Below are 25578 nucleotides of genomic sequence, written 5' to 3'. Positions count from 1 at the left end.
TTTTTCCTTTTCCCACCCTAAGATCTTAATATCAGCCGACTCAGATTTGTTGAGTCTTTTATCATATTGTACTTCGATTTGATGTTCCCCATGAATAGCCTTGTTCTTTATAGCACAGCTCCCCATCATCCCCCAGAATGGGATGGGAAAGGTGATGAGCCCACTGGAATCTTAGCTGAGGGAGTAGATGGAGTTAGGGTGAGGGTGAGATGGGAAAGAGCGGAGCCTGCGGTTCTCTGGGAGTACGTGTGGTTCTCCTTTGATGAGAAACAAATCAGAAACAAACCAGAAATGCGTATATTGTCCGTAGCATTTCCCGAGCAGCATGACTTGCAAAGTGGGGTCTGGGTATGATTCCTATTCTCTAGGAGCCTATAAATCAGAAAAGGCGGAGGGGAAAGCAAGTATATTTTTATTTTTAAAATTCAGTATTTTTTCTCCAATATTTAATTAACCCATAGCATTACCCCAACATTTGGAAAACAGAGAGAATAAATTACCCCTATTTCTGTCACTTTAAAACAAGCACACAGTTAATTAACATTTGGAAGTGTTCCTTCTATATTTGTGTGTATGAACATGTGTATGCACATACCTCTCCTGGAATGCAGCTTTGTCTTCTGTTCTTGCTAATTGCTATTATGTCATAGCATCTCATCCCATGTTATGAATGTGCTGAAACTTAACTGCCTCACTGCTGTTGGACATGTAGGTTATTTGTAGTGATTTGCCATTTTTAATTCCCTAATAAATGTCTTTGAACACAAATCTTTTTCTGTGTTTAGGGTTTTTTTTTCCTTAGAGTTGATTCCCAGATATGTGTCATTAGGAGGTCAAAGGACAGATATAAATATGCAATAGGCATACAATTTATTTTCATTTATTTATTTATTCTCCACCGCCCCCCAACAACTTCTAATTTGTAAAAGACTATAAGTAGTTTGAAGGCTCTAATAGAGTTTGTCAGATTTCTTTTTAAGATGCTGGCTCTGGTGTAGAACCTCACCAGCTGGGTACCATGGTGCTCAGTACCTGCCTGCTGGTAGTTCACATAGACACCACCAAACAAAACACCAAGAACAGGTATCCTGTTGTTGCTGTGTACATTTAAACAAATACGAGGTTGCACCTATTTTCTCATATTTATTTGCTGGTTATTCATGCATTATAGGATAATTAGGTTGAAAATTGATACAGAGGAGTGATTTCAGCACAGTGTAGTCAGGACATGGACCTGCCTTCTGAGTGTAGGCTATGTGTGAAGAAAGCATGTGACATGAGTCCTGGCACACTGCAAAGGCTCGAAGGCGTTAGTTACTATTATCATTTACTTATATTGTCATTATTAAGAATGGTTAGAAAACTAACTTTTTTTTGACATAGAGAGGAAACCTGGACAAAGGGGCGTAATTTAATTGAACTCAAATATTTGTAGGGCTGTCATGTTGACAAGAAATAGACCTTGTGTGACTCTAAAGGACAGAAATGGTTCTCAGAAGTAGAAGGTACTTGTTAAATATTCTGTTAATAGTAACAATAAAACCTGGTTTGTCAGAGCAGATTTAATTTCATTAAAAGGAGGAACTTTCTAACAATTTGACTTCATACGTTATTATGAGTTTTACATGATTTATAAAGCCCTTGGCACAGTTCTGGCATGTGGTAGGTACTCAGTGAAACAGCTATTTTATTTTATTTTTTTGGTGAGTTAGTGGCAGAGATGGGACTATAACCCTCTTCTGACTCCCTTTAGAGTTGTTTAGCAACACCATAGGGCAGTGCTTCTGAAGTTTAATGTGTACGTAAATTTCCTGAGAGTCTTGTTAAAATGCAGATTCTTGTCCAGTAAGCCTAGCATGGGGCCTGAGAGTCTGTATTTCTAACAGATTTGGGTGATGATGCTTCTGCTGCCCTAAGGAATACCCTTTGAGTAGCAAGACCAGAGGCAATCCTGAAAACCACTTGTTTCTAGATCTCGTTTTGAAAAAAGTCATTATTCGTTTGTTTATTTGTTCAGCAGTGTTATTGAGCATCAGGCATTGATGTTAAAACTATGAACACATGCATGTCCCCGCCCTGTCTAGGATGTAATCTAGAGAAGCAGAGGGGCAGTCGTGGCAGAGTGTGGTGAGGGCTCTGATGGAGTGAATGCATAGTCTCAAGGGAGTTGTAGACAGGTGCTCAGCCCTCACTTTGGGGATTAAGGGAAGTTCTTCCTGGAGGAGGAAGGGGAGCTGCCAAGAAGATGAAGAAAGAATAGCTCAAGAGACGGGGGGAGAGGCAGTAGAGTGCAGAGTAACAGCATGGGGTTTCAAGGAGGGAGTGTTTCATAGTGTGGAACACTCTGAGAAGACAAGAAAGAAAAAAGTACTGAGAACTTCCTGTGAGTCCCATGACCAGTTTCATTAGAGTGAGGGGGACAGAAGCCAGCTTGCAGGGCTTAGAGAAGTGATGAGAAATGAGGAAATGAGGATACAGCCAGTTGACACTTGGAGGTTTGGAGGTTGCTTCTTTAGTGGCAGTAGGGCTGGAAGCTGAGCCAGGTATAGTGACTCAGTTCTTTCTGACATCTTAGTTCTATGTCTTCGAAAATGGGTAAGCAGCATGTAGCATGAAGTACATTTCTCTATGTCCATAACATTTAATTTCTTGACCATTCCTGGAAACTGAGAGTTTACTTTTAATTTTGACCAGGTCAGCAGAGGTAAAGAAAAATGAAAGTGAATTTTTACTTCACTGTATCAAGTATTGGCATGGTTATGGTTCTGGAAATGCAGAATAACTTTGATGCTTTTCATATTTCAACTTGGAATGACGTGTTAACGATAGTTTCTTTGCTCAGCTAAACTTAGGGGAAACTCTTCTCAGATCCGCAGGAGTCAGGGAGGAGCTTCTCTCTGCCTCCTTCCTAACCCCATGTGGATTTCATCTCTCGTTAATAAACAAGGTCTTTGGGGACCTTTCCTGGGCAGTAAAAGCCACATTGCAGAAGGTGAGAATAGACCCCTTGCAGAAGCCTGGAGAGAGGCAGAGAACACTCAGTGACCAGAGCTGTTGGGGAATCAGAGAGAGACTTTCATTATTGTTTTGAGACGGAGTCTCACTCTGTCGCCCAGGCTGGAGTACAGTGGTGCAATCTCAGCTCACTGCAAGCTAAGCTCCGCCTCCCAGGTTCACACCATTCTTCTACCTCAGCCTCCCGAGTAGCTGGGATTACAGTCGTCCGCCACCACACCCGGCTAATTTTTTGTATTTTTAGTAGAGATGGTGTTTCACAGTGTTAGCCAGGATGGTCTTGATCTCCTGACCTCATGATCCACCCACCTCAGCCTTCCAAAGTGCTGGAATTACAGGCGTGAGCCTCCACGCCCGGCCCTGTTTTGTTTTGTTTTAAAGATGGGAAAGACTTTCTCCTAATATTTTATTATGAAAAAATTCAGACACAGCAAAGTGAAAAGATTTTTACAGTGAATACCCATATACTCACCACCTAGGTTCTATTCCCATTTCCTACCTGCCCATCATCACTCTGTCTCATCTTTCTGATAAATTTTAATTGAAGCTACAAACATCAATATACTTCCCCCAAGTACTTCAGTGTACATTATCTTCAATAAATGCTTATAGTTAAATGAACTGTAGAAATTGTAAGCCTGTGTTCACTAAGTTTTACAAGTGTATGTACCTGTGTAAGGCAAACCCCTATCAAGAGCCTGCGTCTCCTCTGTTGTCCAAACCCAATCCCACCCCAGCTGCTCTTCTGATTTTGTCCCACTATGGGTTAATTTTGCCTAGACCTTCATATAAGTGGAGTCCTACAGTATATTCTCTTTTGTATATATTCTTTTACTCAGCATTGTGTTTTTGAGATTCATCTATGTTGTTAGTGCATCAAGTTTGTTCCTTTTTATTGCCAAGTAGTATTCCATTGCATGAATGGATTACATTGTTTATTCATTCTGCTATTAATGGACACTTGGGTAAAAGGTGATATGAGCATTCATGTACAATTCTTAGTTGGGACATACTTTTTTTTTTTTTTAAACTTAACGAGTACCTATGAGTAGAATTCCTGAGTCATAGGGTTATTAGTTTTATAATAAATGCCAATGCTTTTTCCAAACCTTTTATATTCCCACCAATGAGTTTGATAGTTCCAGTTAGTCTTTATCACGGTGAGAATGTTATGGTAATGAGGGAAGAAACCAAAAGAGAAAGAGGCTTCCTTACCCATATTTATAAACTTCTATACCTCAGTAGGTATATTTATGCATGTCTAGTCTGTTTTGTGCTTGATAGGATAGTGGGATATGGTTTTTGATCATCACTTCTGTTTGATCCTGATTGCAGATTTAGATATGGTTAGATTGAATGTGTTCTGACCCTGGGAAGTTTCTATAAAAACTGAACTCAGTTGCCTTTGTTTTGTTTTTCTTCCAAAACAATGTTTTTCTTCTGAAAGGAAAATCAGAGAGTTGGACTGGAGAGCTATGGGGATAATTGACTAAACACAGGGATTCAGAGAGAAAACTTGAACTAGAACCGTAGGTATCTCACATGTACAACACACCCAACAAATGACCCAGTACTCCGTGGTTTCAGCACCTTCGGTGTGGACTATTTTGTTTTGTTTTTGTTTTCGAGACAGGGTCTTTGCTCTGTTGTCCAGGCTGGAGTGCAGTGGTGTGATCACGGCTCACTGCAGCCTCAACCTCCCTGGGCTCAGGTGATCCTTCTGCCTCAGTCTCTTGGGACTGCAGGCATGTGCCACCACACCCGGTGAATTTTTGTACTTTTTGTAGAGACAAGTGTCTCACTCTGTTGTCCTGACTGGTCTTGAACTGCTGAGCTCAAGCAATCTGCTTGCCTAGGGCTCCCAAAGTGCTAAGATTACAGGTGTGAGCCACCGCACCTGGCCAGACTCTTTTATTGATGAGATAAGATTTGGTATAATTTTGACATAGCTTCGATTGATTCCTTACCCGGGAGTGGCTGGCCACCTTTTCTCTCATTTTTAATTTGGTTAATTCAGGTGCCCCATGAATAGAATTTTTACTTTTCCGGAGAGCTGAGAACTGGCTTTCTTGAGAACTTTGTACTGTCCATTTTGTAGCACTCAGAAGCTTTGGGATTTACACTTCTTTGAAGCATTAGGTATTTATGCAGTCTTTATAAATAACTGTCCTTCGTTTCCAAAAGCATAAAGTTATCGTCAGGCAAGCGTGATACTCTTCTCATTAGAGATGAGGACTTTTTGTCAGCAAAATGACAGTGTTGCCAGGACTGTCCATCTCAGAGGTGTGACAGTCAAACAAGAAGAGGTTTATGCCTTGTGCTAAATAGGAGAAATGATGCATAAATTGGGCACACCATAAATTTCATTTATTACTTTCTTGCTATTTGATATTTTCAATTCCATCAATAGCCGTTTTCCAAAATCTTGTTACTTTTATATAATCTGAAAGTGAATTTAGCAAAGGCAGGAGTGGCAGTGGCGTACAGCATATTTAATTTACGGCAGCTAAGGAAAGGCCATGCAAGGGCAAGGGGCAATGTCTTTAGTTATTTTCTTGGGGAATTTGTCCTTAAATTATGCTTGATCCAGGCAGCTGGTGTGATTCGCCACAACTAGCAGCTCTAACTTTGGTTAATTTTTATTTCATGGCTTTGGCATTTGTTTCTTCCTCTTTTTTGTTTGCCTTTTGTTTTGCATTAAAAAAAAAAAAAAAAGACATCACTGACTTATTCATACATATTCATGCTGCACACTTTTTTGGGTTGCATTTTCACATCATTCCATGCTCCATGTAGCTTATGGCTAGCAAGGAGGATGAGGACACGATCAAAATTGGAGAGGATGACGAGAATAATTTCCTGAGTGACCAGCATTTGCAGCAGAGTAATGAGGTAGGAACCTTGCAGTTAACTCCTTATTTCATCTATTCTACTCTATGTCCAAACCAGTCTTCGAGTCCGGAATGAGTCCAGTGAGTTTTCTGTTCGTTCTGCCTATATCGTGTACCTTTCATGTGCCAGTGGAAAGCAAAGAGTAGGTCTCTTCCCTCTTAGAAGTTAAAAACTGGGTGATGGAGCCAGTCATGAAACATGAAAACAAGCGTATACTTGCAAATAAAAATGGACTTGTTATAGTAGAATAGCAGGCATTGGATGTTTGACCTGGACAAATCTTCAGTGATCTAATCCAAACCATTTTATGAATTAGAAACTGAAGCCTTTGAAGAATGATGATTTATTTGGGGCACAGAGTAAATCAGTGATAGAGTTAGGATAAGAACCCTTGTTTCTGGACTGTGTGAACTACCAGATCATTTGGTTGAGGCGTAAAGACCTACTGATGGAACTTAGTTCCCCTTCCTAGGGGCGCTCTGCAGTCTCCTCATCTGGAACCCACACTGTCATTTGGGCATTGTGAGAATATGACCCCCATCCACATAGAGCACTCTTCCAATCACATTGATACTGAACATTTGGAGCAAGCAGTCTCCAACCCTCTAATTCATAAAATGTGTGGGAGACTCCAAGCAGTCTCCAAAGTTGAAAGAACCCTAGAGACTGGGATGTGGTGGGGGTAAGATGCTACAGATTTGGTATTTTTGGCCTTCAGGATGTTCAAATTTGTGGAGTCACAAAGGGAAGATCTTAAAATATAGATAGTTTTAGAAAGCAAAGTAATTAAAAGTGCAACCAGATGAACCTCATTCGAAGTCTTAGCTTTGGCACTACTCTCTCTGTGACCTTGGTTAATTAGTGTTTAACCTCTAAGCCTGAGTTTCCTCATCAATGAGGATAGTAATACTTCCTTTTAGGATTGTGATATTTAAATAGAAAGGCATGTAATAAGTGCTCAGTAAATAATAATTATTGTTTTTATTATTCTATACGTTTCCTTCTTTGGAGGTTGCTTATTAGTTGGATTTAATAACTAGATTGGTGGCAAAGAAGACACTATAAATAACAACTCGTTTGTGTAGGTCTTGTCTTCCATTTAAAAATCTTAATCATTTCACCAGTGTGGAGAGATGGGGGTGATGGCTAGTGTGTATATCACTAGCAGTAATGAAGTCAAGAGGAATTATTTATAGACTGGTAGAAGAAATTTACAGCTTTGGATAAGGGAGAAAGAATGCTAATTGCAGCACCTCAAAGACATGCCCAGTACAGGCTTTAACTAGTTGCGTCTTTGGTACCACTCCTCTGGGACCCTCAGTGACCCAAGAAGGTGGATCCGTAAATAACATCTCCATGGGAATTAGGAACTCTCTACCTTCCTAATGAGAAAGATCAAAGCCATGTTAAATTGTATGTGTCTGTAAAGAGTAAGTCAGCTTTCTGATACATAATAAGGAGGATACATTGCAAGAAGAATGTAATAAACACTCAAATCATTGTTAATGACATGGGTTCCCTACTCTTCTTAGAAAGAACTTTCAAGGAGTGGGCTGTAGGGGTGGGAGAATGCATTTCCAGTGTGCACCTGTAGTGAGTAAGACAAGTAACCTGAGGTGATCTCATTTCATTCTCCTAAGAACCACGGGAGGTACCATTACTGCCCCCATTTTATAGGTGAGGAAACTGAGGGTGAGGAGAAGTGATGTAAACATCTCTATCCTTTTTCTAGAACATCTCCCTATGTTAAAGTGAGTACGTGCGCACCTGCGTGCCTGTGTCTCTCTCTCTCCCTCCTTCTCCCCCTTTCCTTTTTTGTTTCTCTCTGGCTCAGTGTGTCTGGCTTATTTGCACTTACTCACTTACCTTGCATCTCCATCCTCTCTCCACACACCCGCTTCCCTTACTCCTTATTCTATTATTTGACCAAATACTTTTATTTGCAGATTATGAAAGACCTTTCCAAAGGAGGCTGCAAAAATGGATACTTAAGGCGCACGGAGCCTAAGATTTTAGAATCCGATGGGGCCCAGGCACCTGGCTGCCTAGAAGAAGGCGTGTTCATAAACCTGCTTGCCCCTTTGTTCAATGAGAAGGCCACGTTGTTACTGGAATCCAGGTAGACATGAGGCCCAGACATTCCTTTGTTTCTCTAGTTCTAGGGGAGAACAAACTCATTTTGCTAAATGGGTTTGGATGCTGCTGCTGTGTAATTTACCTGAGAGAGCTCCTGAAATGGCTTGGAAGGAATCTTGCCAGTCATGCAATTAAGTAATTAGGCTGCATCCTAGTGGCTGTGAGGGGACGTCAGCAAAGCCTCATGTAAGCCCATTATAAAGAGGAGAAAGAAAGCTTTCTTTGAGAATTATTCCTGGGAGCCCCAGAAAGGGCTGCCTTGCTGTCAGCGAGAGGAATCAGCCCTACCGAAATCTCTCCCAGTTTCGACAACAGCTTAAAAAATATCACTGTAGTTGTGATTCTGCTGTTTTTGTTGAGCTTGAATTAAAGTTCTCTTCTCATTGTATCTGTTGGGAGCCATTCCTATGTGAGGAGATACTACAGGTTGTTTTCCTTAAAACAAAAAAGGAGAAACATTCCGTACATTTGTGTTTTTTCAATTAATCCTTTGGGAGTAATTTTTCCCCCTTTCATGTTCTTCCTAGTCCTTCCATAACAGCTGCTTGGGCTTTGGAACCAAAAAGAGCTGTCTTTTTATCTCTCAGTGCCTCAGTTTATCTGATTACTTCTTAGGGTTGCTGTGGGGAGTAAGAAAAAAACACTTAAGAAAAATGGCTGGCGTGTGGTGTGGTGCGTGTTCAATAACAGTTTTCAGTTCTCCTCCCAAATAGGCAGAGAAATGGAGCAGTAATGATTGCCCATGACTCTTGACAAGAGCCAGAAACGCTAATATTTCTTGTATCATTGATGGACTAAGCCTTACGGGCGTTTCTTCAGTGGAAAAATGGGATTGAAGCACTCTGTTTTTGTGAGCTCAGCAAGCCTGACTCCTCCCCAATCCCTGACATCTGTCCAATATTTTTCTAGCATGAGTCTTCTTGGAAGACATGCTCAGTGGCAATTCTGGCTTATTATCACAAGTAGTTAGATGACCATAGTAGTTGGTGCTTGGGAAATGGAGGATTTCCTGAACATCACGATCCCTAATTTTACTTCAGAGTTAAAAGACACTTTTTGTGTGAGGGCCATGTGGGAATGTACTTGGGTGATGTGAATCAGGGAGAGTGCAGTGGGCTGTGGTAGGAGCGTGGTGAATTGGGCGGTCGGGGGAAATGCTTCCTTCTGGCAATGGAAGCATTTCAGCCCCAGCTGAAATGGGAGTCAGAAAGGTCTGGAATCTCAGCTTTGCTCTGCCACTTGGTTGGGGGATCCTGAACCTTTATGAGCCCATTTATTCATCTGTAAAATGGGCTTTTAAAGAATCCCCCTCTCACAGTCTTATTGTGAGGATTCAGTGTATTTAGAGGATTTGGCACATGGTAAGTGCTTAGGAAATGTCAATTCCTCTTCCCTTATACCTTCCTCATGGCACAGATGCCCAGGAAGGGGATATAAACAATATTTGGGCTCTGAGAAATCTCTTGGACTGAACCATTGAAAAGGTCCGGCTTATAGTTATAGCTTAATGAATCTGCTGTTCAGATTTCTAGCAAAATAACACTTGAAATATTTTATTTAATAGCACCACCACTTTAGTATATTATAATGGCCTCTTTCACCACCTTTTACTACCCATGTGTAAAGTATTTTTCCTCGGTTTTATTGTGTTGTTTGGTGGTGAGTAATGGTCTTCCTTTGGCTAGCCAAATAACAATTGTCATTATTTTTTATCTGTATTAAAGAGGCGAAGGAAAGGAAAATTTAGTTTAACATCTCCTGAAGCTTGAAATGCCAGAAATATTTTGAAAGTCTGGGTTTACTATAGTTTGAGGTTGTTTCTGTTGTCTAGATAATTTCACATTAGAGGTGAAAAATGTACCATACGTTTAAATTTTGTTGTTAACCCCATTTTGGTGTGCTATAGCTATTTAAATGGAGTTGACTCTGCCCCCATCTAGATAATAGAAATCTGGATATGCAGAGGGCCTTCTCCCTCCCCTCAGAGGGCTCAGTGGGAAAGACAACACAGGGGTGCCTGTCATTGCCAGTGGCAGCAAAGATCGGAGGAAGGGAAGGTCAGAGTATGTTAAAGGAGTTGTAGAGTACAGCCTGACTGTTTCACAGGGTTTCTAGAGATAGAGCAGGTAGTAGAAACCGAAGTGAGAAGAAAAAAGAGCTAACACCAATGAGGACCTTCTGTCCCCTTCTTTTGCTGACTGCCACCACCTCACCCAGACCTGCATTTTCTTTCTCCTGGGAGTTAGCAACAGCTTTCCAGCTGGTCTCTTCTCTCTACTTTCCCCATTTATTTTCCCATAATTTTCTGTCCCAGTTTCATAACTCTGTCTTCTTATGATTTTTTTCCCTTTATTTTTTAGATGATTTAAACATACTTATTTAAAAATCTTCTTCAGATTGCTTTATTGTTTCTGTTTCCTCAATTGTGAATTCTCTCATTAGGTTGTTGTCTTTTTAATAGCCCTCTTCTTACAGCTGTGGGTTTTCTCCCGTGTTTCTGATCTCTGGATACTTTTATCTTGATTTTTGAGCCCTATAGTGTACCTTACACTATTTTTTAGGTGTGCATATTTTGCAGTCATTACTCTGTGATTAGACCAGCATGAGGGGAGCTCCTCTGTGTGTGAGGCCTCTCTGTCCATTCTCTATGCAACAGCAGCCAGAGTCACCTTTCTTGATTTTTTTTTTTTTCTTTTTTTGACATAAAGTTTGGCTCTGTTGCTCAGGCTGGAGTGCAGTGGCACGATCTCAGTTCACTGCAGCCTCCTGGGTTCAAGTCATTGTCCCACCTCAGCCTCCCGAGTAGCTGGGACTACAGGCACATGCCATCATCCCTGGCTAATTTTTTGTATTTTTTGTAGAGATAGGGTTTCGCCATGTTGCCCAGGCTGGTCTCGAATTCGTGAGCCCAAGCTATCTGCCTGCCCTGGCCTCCCAAAGTGGTGGGATGATAGGCATGAACCATGACGCCCGGCCTGGAGTCACCTTTCTGAAGCACCTGTGTGACCAGCCCGGTCCATCGCAAGGCCTTTCAGTGGCCTTCTTTTTTTTTTTTTCTCAATGTGTTGTACAGGACTCTTCGTTTTTTCCCTGCCCATCTTTCCAGCCTCATCCCTTCTTCTCCACTTGACTCTGTTCCTGTTGTTTTCCATGCTTAGACTGTTCCATTTCCCCTCCTCGAGGCTTCCGTGCTTAGACTGTTCTCATTGATGTTAGAAACCCTCCGCTGTCGTTCTCCCTGCCACCCCCAGTCTGGGGCACTCTGGGATGGTTGCCCTGTAACCATAATTTGTTTACATATGTTTCTCTAAAACTAGTCCATGTCCTCCTGGGATAGTTTTATATCCCCAGTGGCCACTGCAGTGCCCAGCACAAGAAACACACAAGGGAGTCTTCTTGAGTTACTCCACCGGAGCACCATTCCAGGTGTTTTACATGCTGGCTTAGTTTTGCTTCCCTGGAAAGCAGAGCCTGAGATTCGGATTAGAGTATAAGGGATTTGTTTGGGATTTGACATCAGGGAGCAGGAATGAGGGCTCAGGGAGAGTAAGACAGGAATGAAAGCAGAACCAATAAGGGTGCAGTGATGATCTGGTTACTGCTGGGGACCCTATGAGGGACTGTATATTACTATGCCTGTGTGGTCCATCTGAAGGATGGGAGACTGGGACATTTACGCAACAGCTGTCTTCTCCCACTGGTTGAGAGTTTCCCCAGAAATGGAAACTGTTTCACACTTCCACACTGCTTTACTGGCTTGCTCATAGAGCTTTGGAAAAAGCCCCAAGGCAGCAGAGATGTAGAGGGTGTTTGAGGTGGGACTGTGTCTATGGGAACTGTCCACACAGCAGCAGCTGAAGTCAGAGGTGTGCCAAGGGTATGTGACAAGGAGCATGGAAAGTATCTGCTGCCTATACAATATCTCGTTTAATCCTCATAGCTGTCTTGTGGAGGAATACTTATCTTCTTTTCAGAGAATTGCGGAGTTAGAATATGAAGGGATTTGTATCTGTCTTCAAAGCCAATGCACTTTCTACTGTGCCTGTATACAAATATTCTTTCATTAACACCTCTTTGTTAAGCACCCATTGTGCACCAAGATGGATTAGGTCATCGATGGACCAGCCAGGTTGGCCAGATTAGTCTAAAGCCATACTTGCTCCTGAATATAGAAATGGGGCCAGGGCCAGGGCCAGGAGGTTGGCTGGCGGGGTAGAGTCAGGGAGGACCCTGTAATTGTCATGGACACCTTATAATCCTGTTTTTTTCTACCTGGGCCCAGCCTGCGTTCACATATTCATGTGACTCACCCACTTGCTGTGTACCTTGTGTCAAATTAATTCTACTCTTCTTATCCTTGAAATGACATGGTAGTACCTGCCTTGTTTGGTTGCTGTGAGGTTACACAGGATAAAATACTGGATGTGGGTCCTGGCACGTTGTGGGTACACACTGTATTTAGTTTTGATGGAATCTGGGCAACAGTAGGTGGGGATAACTTGGGATACTGGCTAGGGGACAAGGCCTAGCAGAAAGCTTGATTCTTCTACTTCCTTCCCTTTTGGAAAAACAGGCCAGACCTTCTGAAAGTGGTACGGGAACTGCTTCTGGGACATCTGTGCTTGACAGAGCAGGAAGTTTCTGGAGAACACCTTGGTGGTAAAACTGAGAAGACACCCAAGCAAAAAGGTGAACTTGTCCATTTTGTCCAAACCAACTCATTTTCCAAGCCACATGATGAACTGAAGTTGTCTTGTGAGGCCCAGCTAGTAAAGGCAGGCGAAGTGCCCAAGGTGGAGCTGAAAGATGCCTCAGTGCAGACTGTGGCCATGGAGGGCGACCTGCACAGATCCAAGCACGAAGCAGTGGGAGAGGCTTGGGAAGAGAAACCAATCAACACTGCACTCAGAGCAGAGCATCGGCCAGAGAACCTGCACAGGGTGCCTGGGTGGCAGGCTGCCCTCCTTTCCCTCCCTGGTGGGACCAATAGAGTAAGTTTTTCCATGTATTAATTATGTACTTACTTTATACAAAGAAAAAACTTTAAAAATCACCTTTAATCTTACCACTTTCTTCCCATTTATATGATGAGAATGTCCAGTGTCTCCCCCTGCTTGCACTTACCCTGGCCTCCACCCAGAGCTGTGTGTCCTCACTGACCTTCCTCTGCCTCTCCTTCCCCTCACTCCCTTTGTCTGTCTTCCTCCATCTCAGCCCTATCTAATTTATCTGTATATTGCAACATTTATGTATTTTCCTTAGAAAAAACACATGTGAGGTCTTGTTTATACATCTGTCTATAGCCGTCTATTTCATGTTATGAGGAACATCTTTCCTTGTAATGGCTACATAAGGTTGCATTGTGGAGATGTCCCAAAATCTATCCAGTTTTCATTGTATTGACGAACATTTGCTTTTGCAGGTTGCAGTCAAATGGTCATAACCTGACTTTAGGGGTAGGGATGAGAACCTAGGTTTTTTTTTTTTTTTTTTTTTTTTTATTATACTTTAAGTTCTAGGGTACATGTGCATAACGTGCAGGTTTGTTACATATGTATACTTATGCCATGTTGGTGTGCTGCACCCATCAACTCGTCAGCACCCATCAATTCATCATTTATATCATGTATAACTCCCCAATGCAATCCCTCCCTCCTCCCCCCTCCCCATGATAGACCCCAGTGTGTGATGTTCCCCTTCCCGAGTCCAAGTGATCTCATTGTTCAGTTCCCACCTATGAGTGAGAACATGCGGTGTTTGGTTTTCTCTTCTTGTGATAGTTTGCTAAGAATGATGGTTTCCAGCTGCATCCATGTCCCTACAAAGGACGCAAACTCATCCTTTTTTATGGCTGCATAGTATTCCATGGTGTATATGTGCCACATTTTCTTAATCCAGTCTGTCACAGATGGACATTTGGGTTGATTCCAAGTCTTTGCTATTGTGAATAGTGCCGCAATAAACATACGTGTGCATGTGTCTTTGTAGTAGACTAATTTATAATCCTTTGGGTATATACCCAGTAGTGGGATGGCTGGGTCATATGGTACATCTAGTTCTAGATCCTTGAGGAATTGCCATACTGTTTTCCATAATGGTTGAACTAGTTTACAATCCCACCAACAGTGTAAAAGTGTTCCTATTTCTCCACATCCTCTCCAACACCTGTTGTTTCCTGACTTCTTAATGATTGCCATTCTAACTGGTGTGAGATGGTATCTCATTGTGGTTTTGATTTGCATTTCTCTGATGGCCAGTGATGATGAGCATTTTTTCATGTGTCTGTTGGCTGTATGAATATCTTCTTTTGAGAAATGTCTGTTCATATCCTTTCCCCACTTTTTGATGGGGTTGTTTGTTTTTTTCTCGTATATTTGTTTGAGTTCTTTGTAGATTCTGGATATTAGCCCTTTGTCAGATGAGTAGGTTGCAAAAATTTTCTCCCATTCTGTAGGTTGCCTGTTCACTCTGATGGTAGTTTCTTTTGCTGTGCAAAAGCTCTTTAGTTTAATTAGATCCCATTTGTCAATTTTGGCTTTTGCTGCCGTTGCTTTTGGTGTTTTAGACATGAAGTCCTTGCCCATGCCTATGTCCTGAATGGTACTACCTAGATTTTCTTCTAGGGTTTTGATGGTATTAGGTCTAACATTTAAGTCTCTAATCCATCTTGAATTAATTTTCGTATAAGGGGTAAGGAAAGGATCCAGTTTCAGCTTTCTACTTATGGCTAGCCAATTTTCCCAGCACCATTTATTAAATAGGGAATCCTTTCCCCATTTCTTGTTTCTCTCAGGTTTGTCAAAGATCAGATGGCTGTAGATGTGCGGTATTATTTCTGAGGACTCTGTTCTGTTCCATTGGTCTATATCTCTGTTTTGGTACCAGTACATGCTGTTTTGGTTACTGTAGCCTTGTAGTATAGTTTGAATTCAGGTAGCGTGCGCCTCCCGCTTTGTCCTTTTGACTTAGGATTGTCTTGGCAATGCGGGCGCTTTTTGGTTCCATATGAACTTTAAAGCAGTTATTCCATCTGTGAAGAAAGTCCATTGGTAGCTTGATGGGGATGGCATTGAATCTATAAATAACCTTGGGGAGTATGCCATTTTCACGATATTGATTCTTCCTATCCATGAGCATGGTATGTTCTTCCATTTGTTTGTGTCCTCTTTGATTTCACTGAGAACCTAGGTTTTATCTTGTGCAGACTTTGTGTAGTAGAGGTATTCTGAGGGCTTCGTCTATAATCTTTTATCCTGACAACACTCATCAAAGATCTGGAAGCCACACCCCATGTTCCTGTTGTTAACCAGTGGTTGAGCTGAGACTCCCACTGTACCTGACTGCACAGCCACACCCTTTCCCTGGATCAGGCTACCTTCCAACCCTGGTGGTGTGAAATGATAAAGTCTGGGTTTGTTGAGTGAACGTTTGCATGTTGATTTTCCTTCAGCTTATATACTGTCTCTAAGCCCTACACATCCTGTCAAATATGCCAGATTGTTAAAACCAGGTTCTTTTGGCAATGTTTGGTTGGACCCTTATGAAAATCCTCTTGAGGTCATGGCTTGAAACCCCCACCCCCGCCACCCTACGGCCAAGAATCCCCATAGAAGGGAGATGTGTTCTGGGAGAGAAGGAAATAGGTCGTGTTTCTAATAGTGGTTCAGTGAAGGCTGTTGATATTCTTGTTTCTGATGGGTGTTTTGTATTTGAGAAATCAACTGTACACACTGCTTTATAGCATCAGAATGGAGAATTAAGTTTATTTTCTGACCACTAAATTACTGCTTTTGCGCATACAAAAGAGAGTTAGATATATCATTAGCAAAATTGCTTTTGATTGTTTTAAATTATGCACCAAAACTGTAATTTCTAGAAAAGGGTTTTCTAAAGATATCAGTAGAGACCAGAGAGAGAGAGAGAGAGAGAGAGAGAGAGAGAGAGACTGCCATTATATTAACGGTACTAGAAATGCAAATTTGTGCAGTTTGGCTAGAATAGAAATGCTCTCATCTGCCCCAGCTCCTTCAGTTTGTACCTGTATATCAGGAAAACTAGGTGTCTTTTGTTTGTTTGTTTTTTTTGTTTGAATTTTTCATTGTGTGAGAGATGTTATTCTGTGTTCAGGAAAACTGGAGAATTGAATGGACTTAATTTCCCCCAAATATATTAAAATATATATTTTTTTAGTTTGAAATTGTTCCTCTTGCTATGTCTTCAAAAGGAAGGAAACCGTATTTGTTTATTATTTTTAGTATCTGTTAGGGATTGTGCTGCATACTCTGTGTGTGTCTGTGTGTGTATATATACATATATATATATAATCTCACTTAATATTCTCAACAAGAATATGAATTTGGTAGGTATTACTTACATTTTACTTTTGAAGAAATATTGGCTCAGAAAACTGTCCAGAGTGACTTAGCTGGTAAGTGGAGTGATAGAAGAGCCCTCTCGTCACCACCATGGCCTCCAGTCTATGCAAAGTAGAAGGAAATTTAATGATATTCTTTGTGGTCTTTGGTAGTTAAGAAGTTGATAATCCTATGGCTTACCTCTTTTAATAGGAGACTCTGATATCCTGTTAAAAGGAATATCACTGCAGCCTGAGGGTAAGACAAGGAGACCAGATATCCTTCCAGTTGTTTAGTTATTGAGACAAGGAGACCAGGTATCCTTTCAATTGTTTAGTACAGACAAGAGGATGGACTTTCCTGATATACATGTGTTTGCATTGGGCCTAGCCACTTACCTGCTTTGAGTCTTTGGCAAGTGTCTAGTACAGTACCTTGTACATGGTAGGAGCTTGGAGTGTGTGAGTTCCTGTTTCCCTTCCATTCCCAAGGAAGAAGTTCCAGTGTGACATCTTTAATAATGTGGTAGGTGGGACTCTGTTCAGAGTCCATAAGGTAGCATTTTGTGTGGTGTTATTTTAGAACGAGCATTAGGTTGACTGACGGCAGTCTTCCAGCTTGAAATTGGCTTTGGCATTTGTGCACTTGCAGATATCTTTTCTGCTGCCACATGACACACAGATTTGGATCCAGGAATAAAGATTGGTGGAGACTGAGGACCAGGCAAATGATTGTTATTTTCCAGCCCTCTTTGCTGGGGCATCCACCCCCTCCCACGTGGTCTCCTTTTGCCACCCCAAACTGTTCTTATCCTTGAACCTACTCTCTCCTCTTACCTGAAATTTCAGAGCAGAAAGCATCTCACTTTTCTGAACTGAGCACTGGACCCTGAAGAGCTAGTCTTAGGTCTGACTCTTGAACCTTCTTGCACTGTGACATTGGACTAGTTGTTTGACATCTCAGTTCTTCATCTGGAAAGTAAGCATGATAACGTCTCTTATCCTGTGAGTTCTGGGACTGCAGAGTTCACTTCAGGATTGGAAAGTAAGCATGATAACGTCTCTTATCCTGTGAGTTCTGGGACTGCAGAGTTCACTTCAGGATTATGGGAAAGTGTGCTTGAAAGCATTTTATATCCTAGAATGTTCAAGAAGGGGCCCTTACTCTTCTTTCCTTCTTAAGAGACCTCAGTGATCTCATTTCTTGGGTCTCAGATATTTTCTGTTTTCTTCTTGGGTTCCTTCTCCTCTGCTATTTAAAAACTTTAAAAAAAGAAAAAAGCCTTATTAAGATTTAATTCACATATCATCCAATGCATCCCTTTAAGGTATACAATTCAGTGGGGTTTTTTTTGTGTATTGTACAATTTAGAGTTGTACAACAGTTTTAGAACATTTTCGTCATCCCAAAAGAAACCTTGTACTCATTAACAGTCACTTCCCATTTCCCCCCAACTCGCCCACCCCAGCCCTAGGCAACCACGAATCTACTTTGTGTCTCTTTTGATTTGCCTATTCTGGATTATTTTATATAAATGGAATCATGCCATACGTGGTTTTTGGTGACTAGCTTCTTCCATTTAGCATACTGTGTTTGAGGTTCATTCGCGTTGTAGCATGTGTCAGTACTTCATTTATTTTTATTGCCAAACAGTATTCCATAGTGTATCCATATGGATATACCGCATTCATTAGTTGATGCACATTTGAGCTATTTCCACTTTTGGTTATTAGAAATAATGTTGCTATTCATGTACAAATTTGGGGGTGATAATGTTTTTATTTCTCTTGTGTATATACCTAGGAGTAGAATTGATGGGTAAGATGGTAACTCTGTTTAATCTTTTTGAGGAACTGCCAGACTGTTTTCTAAAGCGCCTGTACCCTCTTTACGTTCTCGCTGGCAGTGTGTGAGGGTTCCAGTTTCTCCACTTCTTCATCAACACTTGTTGTTGTCCTTTGGTTATAGCCATCCTAATAGGTATGAAGTAGTGGTATTTTATTGTGATTTGATAGACATTTTCCTTGGTAACTAATGATGTTGAGCATCTTTTCACATGCTTATTTGCCATGCACATATCTCCTTTGGAGAAATGACTATCAGAGTTTTTACTCATCTTTTAATTGGATTATTTGTTTTTATTATTGAGTTGTAGTCTTTCTTTAAATATAGTCTGGATTTAAGTCCCTCTGCCCAGCTTTTGAATGTTTAAAATTCCCCAGTTGAAAGAGACCCCCATTTGGCCTCTTAAGTTATTGTTTATATGTTCATTCCACAAATAGCTGTTGAGTACCTACTGTGTACTAGTTCTTATGCTAGAAGCTATACAGAGAGTATGGCCAAGATATGCAAAGCCTCTTAACCCTGGAGCTTACAGGTTGGTGCAGAAGATAGACAAGGAACAGATAATTTCACAGGCATTTAATTAAAATGATAACTAGCGTTCTCTGAGGGGATATGTAGAGGACAGTGAGTGTGTAATAGGGAGCTCTGCCTTGGTCTTAGAAATCAAGGCCCATTTTCCTGAGGAAGGCCCATTTGAGCTGAGTCTTAATGAATGCTATTAGAGTTAGTCAGGGAAGTGGGAAGGAGAGAGTGTTCTGGGCAAAGGGGTTGGCATATGCTAAGGTCCTGAGGTGGAAGGAAGGCGTTTTGAGGGACCAAGGTCATTGTTGCTGAAGAGCAGGGTAAAGTGAAAGGGGGTGTAATTCAGGCTGTAGGTCCTGCAGGACCTTGTAGGTTGTGGTATGGACCTTGACCTTTGTCTTGAGAGAACTGGGAAGCAATTAAAATAGTTTTAGGCAGAAGAGAGGAGTAGTAGGTTTGTCTTTTTGCTGTAGCATGGAGAGTGGCTTAGAGAGGGCAAAAGTGAATGTGTGGAGACCACCCAGGAGACTGTTGCTATGACTTAGGTGAGAACTAACAGCATCTTGGAGTTGAGTGGTAGCAGTGGAGGATGAGAAGAGTTGAAAGAATTGAGAGACAACCTGGGACTTATAATTAATGGACCCTGATGAATGGTGAAAGTGGGTAACAAGAATAAAGGGAAACTTAAAAATTATTCCCATGGTTCTAGATTGTGTAGTAAATGGATAGTCATGCGATTCACCAAGACAGAGATTGTTGAAGTGGCATAGATTTTCAGTGGAGGCATGGGGTGATGAAGCTGAAGAGTTGAATTTTCAGTTGATTCTGTAGTGCCCATAAGTCATTATGAATGAGGATGACTGGGAGTTCTGAGCCTGGGAAATATCCCCTGGGTTGGCAACTTAGTAGCCACCAAAGTAAGGGGTGATTCTGGTGGACTAGCAGGGGTTGATAGGCCAGATTAGATTAGACCGAGGAATGTTTGGGAAATGAGGAAATAGATAAGGAGCAAAATAACATTTCCCAGAAGATCAAGTTGGAAGAAGAACTGCCATTTATGGAGCATCTGTATTGTCCAGAGAGACAATGGGCCAGGGCCAGGAGGGTGGCGAGGAGAAGCTTAGCCCTTGATGATCAGAGGAGAGACCTGCCAAGATACAAGCTCTTTGGCTAGTGGATAAACATAGCTGCCATTATAGGACTGAAAAGTCTGGGCAGCCAGTTCGAATTCCGTTTTATAAGGCTGGCATGAGAATGTTGACTGTGCAACCAAAGGAAGTGTGTTCAAAGTGTATTCATTCTTGCATATGTGTGTTTTCAGGAGGCTAAGAAGTCGCGCTTGCCAATCCTAATAAAACCATCCCAGTCATTAAGAAATACGTATCGTCTCCCTGCCACCCAGGAGGTGGTGACGCAGCTGCAGAGCCAGATCTTGGAGCTGCAGGGGGAGCTGAAGGAGTTTAAAACTTGTAATAAGCAACTTCACCAAAAGTTAATTCTGGCTGAAGCAATGATGGAGGGGAGGCCAACGCCTGACAAAATGTTGCTGAATGGTAAGCACCAAGAAAAATGTATTCCCTGTGAGCTAGACAAACGGCTCGATAGAAAACTGCTTGAAATGTCAACCTTGTTGTTTAGAATTGCAATAAGTTTGAGTATAAATTTCATGAATTGCAGTGATTAATCTTGACTCTTGACAAATGCACAACAGAGGGAACACAATAAGGAGAATGAATCCATTGCTTTCATTTTACTCTGGAGTCTGGATAAAGGGAACGTGTAGTGCTCATAGGTCTGAGGGGGCGCTGCTGCCTTCACTTAGGATTCTCTGCAGATGCCCCAGTTGTGTTTGGCTTTGTCTGTGGATGCCTCTGGCGTGTGGCGTCAGAGGTATGCAAGTGAGGATCTACTTTGCAGAGTTCTCTGGAATGTCCAGGCCAACTTGGGGCTAATTCCAAACCTTACTAACCTTGTGTCTTCCTCTAGAAGAGACCCACTTCCCCACCTTCTTTGAACCTGCTGGCTCTGCTCTCCTGGGAGGCAAGACAACAGAAAGCCCCTGGGTTAAAATGTCCCTAAATAGTTAGGATCCAGAGACTTGGAGGAAATGTGTCTAGTGGCGTCCTCTAGTCTAGGACAGTGGTGCTTAGAGATTTTGGACCAGTAACCCTTTGAGAATCTGAAGAAAGCTGAGGGCCCTCCCACAGAATGATGCAGGTGAGCATATAAGTAGCATTTTACATCATTTTCTCAGGGCTCATGAATCCACAAATGTGCATATGTTGACTCCTAATTTTGAACTTCTGTAAGCAGATGGCAGCAGCACCATAACAAGAACAACAAAAGTAATCTTTTATTTATTTATTCATTTCTTCTGTGTGCCAAGCACTATTCTAGGCACTGAGGAGAGGGGAGTGAACAAAGCAGATGAAGTCACTGTCTCTGTGTCTAGCTTACATTCTTGTGTGTGTGTAGGGTCGGGGGGAAGACAGAAAGCTGATAAGCATATGTATAACATGTGAGAAAATAAGTGCCATGGAAAAGAATGAAGCAGGATTCAGGTGTGGGGAATGTGGAGGAGGGGCAGGATTTGCTCATGTCACGAATGCTAGAGAGCCCCCGTGGTGAAATGGCATTTGAAGGGAAACAGGGGAAATGAGTGCTCTAGTCATCTTGGGAAGAAGGAAAAAGGCAAAGGCCCTGGTGCTGCTGTGAACAGGGGAAGATGAGTGAATAGTAAGGAGGCTAATTGTGTGGCTGAAGTGGAGTGAGGAAGAGGGAGAGTCGTAGATGAGGTCTGGGAGGCAACAGATCAGGCAGGCTCTTTTACTCTGTAAGATTGGAAACTTTTGGAGGGTTTTGAGCAGCAGAGTCATGATTTGACTTAAGCCTTAAAGTAGGGGTTGACAGGCTGGGCGCGGTGTCTCACACATGTAATCCCAGCACTTTGGGAGGCCAAGGCGGGCAGATCATCTGAGGTCAGGAGTTCGAGACCAGCTTGGCCAGCATGGTGAAACCCCGTCTCTACTAAAAATACACAATTAGCCAGGCATGGTGACATGTGCCTGTAATCCCAGCTCCTCAGGAGACTGAAGCAGGAGAATCGCTTGAACCTGGGAGGCAGAGGTTGCAGTGAGCAGACACAAGAGTGAAACTCCATCTGAAAAGAAAAGAAAAGTAGGAGTTGACAAACCACAGCCTGTGGGCCAAATCCAGTTCACTTCCTGTTTTTGGAAAGTTTAATTGAAACACAGCCACACCCATTTGTTTGCATATTATCTGTTTGCTTTTGTGCTTTGATGGCAGAGTTGAGTAGTTACCATAGAGACCCTATGGCCTGAAAAGCCTAAAGTATTTATTATTTGACTTTTTAAGAAAGGTAGTCCAACTTCTGCTTTAAAGGATCACTTTGGATATGAACCTTTGGAAGGATGGAGTTGTCATTCACTGAGATGAGAAAGACTGAAGACTGCATGAGAGGCAAGCATGAGGGGGGACATTAGGGGTCTGGTTTGGACATTTGAGATGCCTGTTGACCATCCCTGTGGAGGTATCAGATAGGCAATTGGAGACAGATGAGTCTGGAGTCAAGGGCAGAGGTCTGGATTAGAGATACAGAGTTAGGAAATAGCAATATATTGGTAATATTTGAAGTGATATGACGTGGAGCCATAGCAACCAGGTCCAGGAATCGAAACTGCGGTTCTCTAGTGGTTAAAGGTTGGACCAGGAAGACCAGCCAGTGAGGTAGGAGGGGTCCAAGACAGGATGACTTCCCAGAAGCTGAGTAAGGAGGGGATTAGCAGTGTCAGATATTGCTATAGGACAGGTAAGACAAGGACTGACGATTGACTTTGGGATTTAACAATGTGGAAGTCGTTGGTGTCCTTGAAGGGAGGCTGTTTCCATGGAGTGGGTGGGGTCTGATTGGCATGGGTTCCAGAGAGAGAATGCAGGAGAGAGAGATTGGAGACAGCAAGCATAGACAGCGCTGAGGAATTATACCGTAAAGCAATGTAGAGAAGGAAGGCGGTTAGGAGCCACATTGTCACCAAACCTCAGGGGATTCAGTGAATCAGGGGACCATGGATGATTACAGTAAAGTGGGGTCGGTGGTGGTATAGTCTGGAAGCATTAGCTGCAAAGGTGGACTTTTCAGGGAAGAAAGAATGATCTAGAAATGGCAGTGAGGAGCAAAGACACTTATACACTTTGGGCCCATGATATAAGAGCTATGGGAAAGAAATGACCACAACTTTGAAGGCTGCGGGATAAGCAGTGTCCTTGGGGTCATCCCAAGTTCCCTTAGAGTGATGGGGAGAGGTGAATGTTCAGAGAGGATATTGATGTTCTTTGGGACTTGCCAATGAAGGGAATGAATACCAGGGTGGGAGGTTGCATCAGATTAGAGGATTTCTAGAGTGGTTCAGGGATTGGAGATGACTTTGGAGTCTTGGACATACTGTGGTATTAATAAAACAAGCACCTATTACTTACTGAGTCTTGCTATACACTCTAAGTACATGATCTAATTGGGTTCTCTCAACAGTCCTTTGAGGCAGATACAGAAATTACTACCATCTTATAGTTAAGGCAGCAGTTTCAGAGATACAGTGACTTGGCTACAGTCACACTGTGACCAACTTTTCTAGCTAGATGGGAATCAGCCTGCCTAATTTCAAAGCCCATGTTCTTTACTGTTTCACAAAGCCTAGTATGTGATACTTCTTGTATGCATTTTATGGTGATCCATAGCCAAGGATATGTTTCCTTTAATTTTAGGTTTTCTTTTGGTTTTACCGTAGTTGAGGTTTCCAGATAAGAAGACCTTTGACAGAATTGCTCTTCCCTTACCACCTCCTTATCTACCTTCTTCTAATCCATTCAACCATCATCCAGGCATCTTTTCATTCATTCAGTGAACATTCCCTGGGCACCTGCTAGGTTTCCAGCCTCATGCACTGGGGGTAGGAGAGAAATAAATCAGATACAGTCTCTGCCTTCTGAGAGCTCCCCGTCTGGTGTGTGTTGGGGGAGGTGGCAGTTAACTAAATCAGTACAGGGTTGTGGGGACCTTCATGGAGGAAAGATTTTATGGCAAAGGTAACTCAGCTCAACAGAGGCCTTGGCACTTTCCCCATAGCTTGCCATTTTTAAAAATTCAAATTTAAATTTTTTATATTTTGTAGAGATGGGGATCTTGCTATATTGCCCAGGCTGGTCTTGAACTCCTGGCCTCAGGTGACCCTCCTACCTCGGCCTCCCAAAGTGCTGGGTTTATAGGCATTAGCCACCATGCCTGGCTCCTAGCTTGCCATTTACACTCAATACTGTTTTTATTTTTTACTGAGACACCAGGGTGCCTCCACCTCAGGTGCTACCTCAACAGTTGCCCAGGAGACCCTAGGACCTCTGTCTTCTTGGGAAAAATGGGCACGAATTGATAGAATTCATTTTCTCACTCAGCTTTTTGAGGGCCTGGACTTAAACCATTTCAGACAAGCTGCAGTATATTTATGCTTTTTATGTCCTGTTATGGCAGCTCGATAGATTAATTTTATCTTATAAATTGCATTTTGCCTCCCCAGTGTTTTTATTTTCCCTGTTGTATCTTTGTGTTCTTCTCAGTTGCTTGGCTAAGTTTCAAGTCTTACGGTTTTATTTATTTTTCTTTCTCTTTGTGATTGCCTGTAGCTCAGCCCCCTGTGGGAGCAGCCTACCAGGACAACCCAGGAGAGCAGAAAGGAATTAAAACCACATCTTCTGCCTGGAGCGACAAGGAAATGGACAGTGATCAGCAAACAAGCTACGAGATCGGTCAGAATTCAATCCCTATGTGTACTGAACACCTTCCATGTGCCACGCACCATTTGGGATGTTTCATCTAAAATTATTACTAAGCCCATAGCAGCCCTCTTGGGGCATTATTATCATTCCAGTCTAACACATGGGAAGCTGAGGTTTTAAGAAATAATTGACCCAGGGTCACCCAGCTGGTAAGTAGGAGAAGAGTCAAAGTACAGTAGGATGTCAGAGCCCACCCGTCCATGTGTCAACATGCTTCTCTACCAGGTAGTGGGCTGGGTTCTGGTGGTTCAACATGAAAAGACACAGCCTGCTCTCAGGGACCCCACAGGTCAGAGGAGACAACCATCGCAACAGCCTGTCAGTATTCAGCGCGGGGCTGCCTGTTGCTGAGGTGTGTTCAGTGTTGGCCTGTGTGCCCGGGAGGAGTGGGTCAGAGGAGAGCCTGAGGCTGAGACTGGGTTTGTGGGGTTTGCCAGGCAGAGCAGTGAAAAAGGTGCAGATATGTGGGTGACGGCACAGGCAAGTTGTATTCCTCTCTTTTTAAAATTATGAAGTATTAGAAGCATACATAAGCACAAAAGATAATATAACAAATACTCATGTTCTCATTGAACCAGAATGAACGAATGCCTACATTCTTTTTATGTTAGATATTTTCCCCATTCATTAAAAAAAAAATCACTATTAATCCAGATCTAACTCACTCTGTTAGAAATAATTGTCCTCAAGAATCCTAAATTTGTTATGGGATGGCCATGGGAACACCAGTCTTTGGAAAAATACTGAGTTGTGGTATATACACTGTTTCCAGTGGTGTATACTTTTGCAAGGTCCAGAGTCACTGCAGTGAATACATGTTCACATGCTTCTGCGTGTTCTGGGCTTTGAGGAGAAAGGTACTCTACCAGGCAATAAAGTCCCCCTTAACTGAATTGTGGAAAGTTGTAGAACTACAGTATTTCTTATAATGCAAATATTCATAAATGGTCTTGGGGACATCTTTTGA

General features: G+C 42.2%; 1 protein-coding gene across 3 annotated transcripts in view; it reads left to right on the top strand.

Annotated features, from left to right (window-relative positions):
- The window catches only part of CDK5RAP2 (CDK5 regulatory subunit associated protein 2), a 204784-nt gene that overhangs the window by 127476 nt on the left and 51730 nt on the right, over window positions 1-25578 (top strand). For 2 of the 3 annotated variants that reach the window (XM_030919432.1, XM_030919431.1), the window contains exons 19-23: window positions 5812-5907; window positions 7854-8026; window positions 12617-13034; window positions 20086-20317; window positions 24459-24581. In XM_030919432.1, coding sequence (XP_030775292.1) covers window positions 5812-5907; window positions 7854-8026; window positions 12617-13034; window positions 20086-20317; window positions 24459-24581 — 1042 coding nt within the window. The remainder of the gene's footprint in view (window positions 1-5811; window positions 5908-7853; window positions 8027-12616; window positions 13035-20085; window positions 20318-24458; window positions 24582-25578) is intronic. The other variant, XM_030919433.1, reaches the window with a different exon arrangement.

This window comes from Rhinopithecus roxellana, chromosome 16 (genome assembly GCF_007565055.1).
Source record: "Rhinopithecus roxellana isolate Shanxi Qingling chromosome 16, ASM756505v1, whole genome shotgun sequence".
In the NCBI taxonomy this organism is placed as follows: Eukaryota; Metazoa; Chordata; class Mammalia; order Primates; family Cercopithecidae; genus Rhinopithecus; species Rhinopithecus roxellana.
Note: the sequence above shows the minus strand (reverse complement) of the source record. Positions and strands in the feature narration are given on the sequence as shown.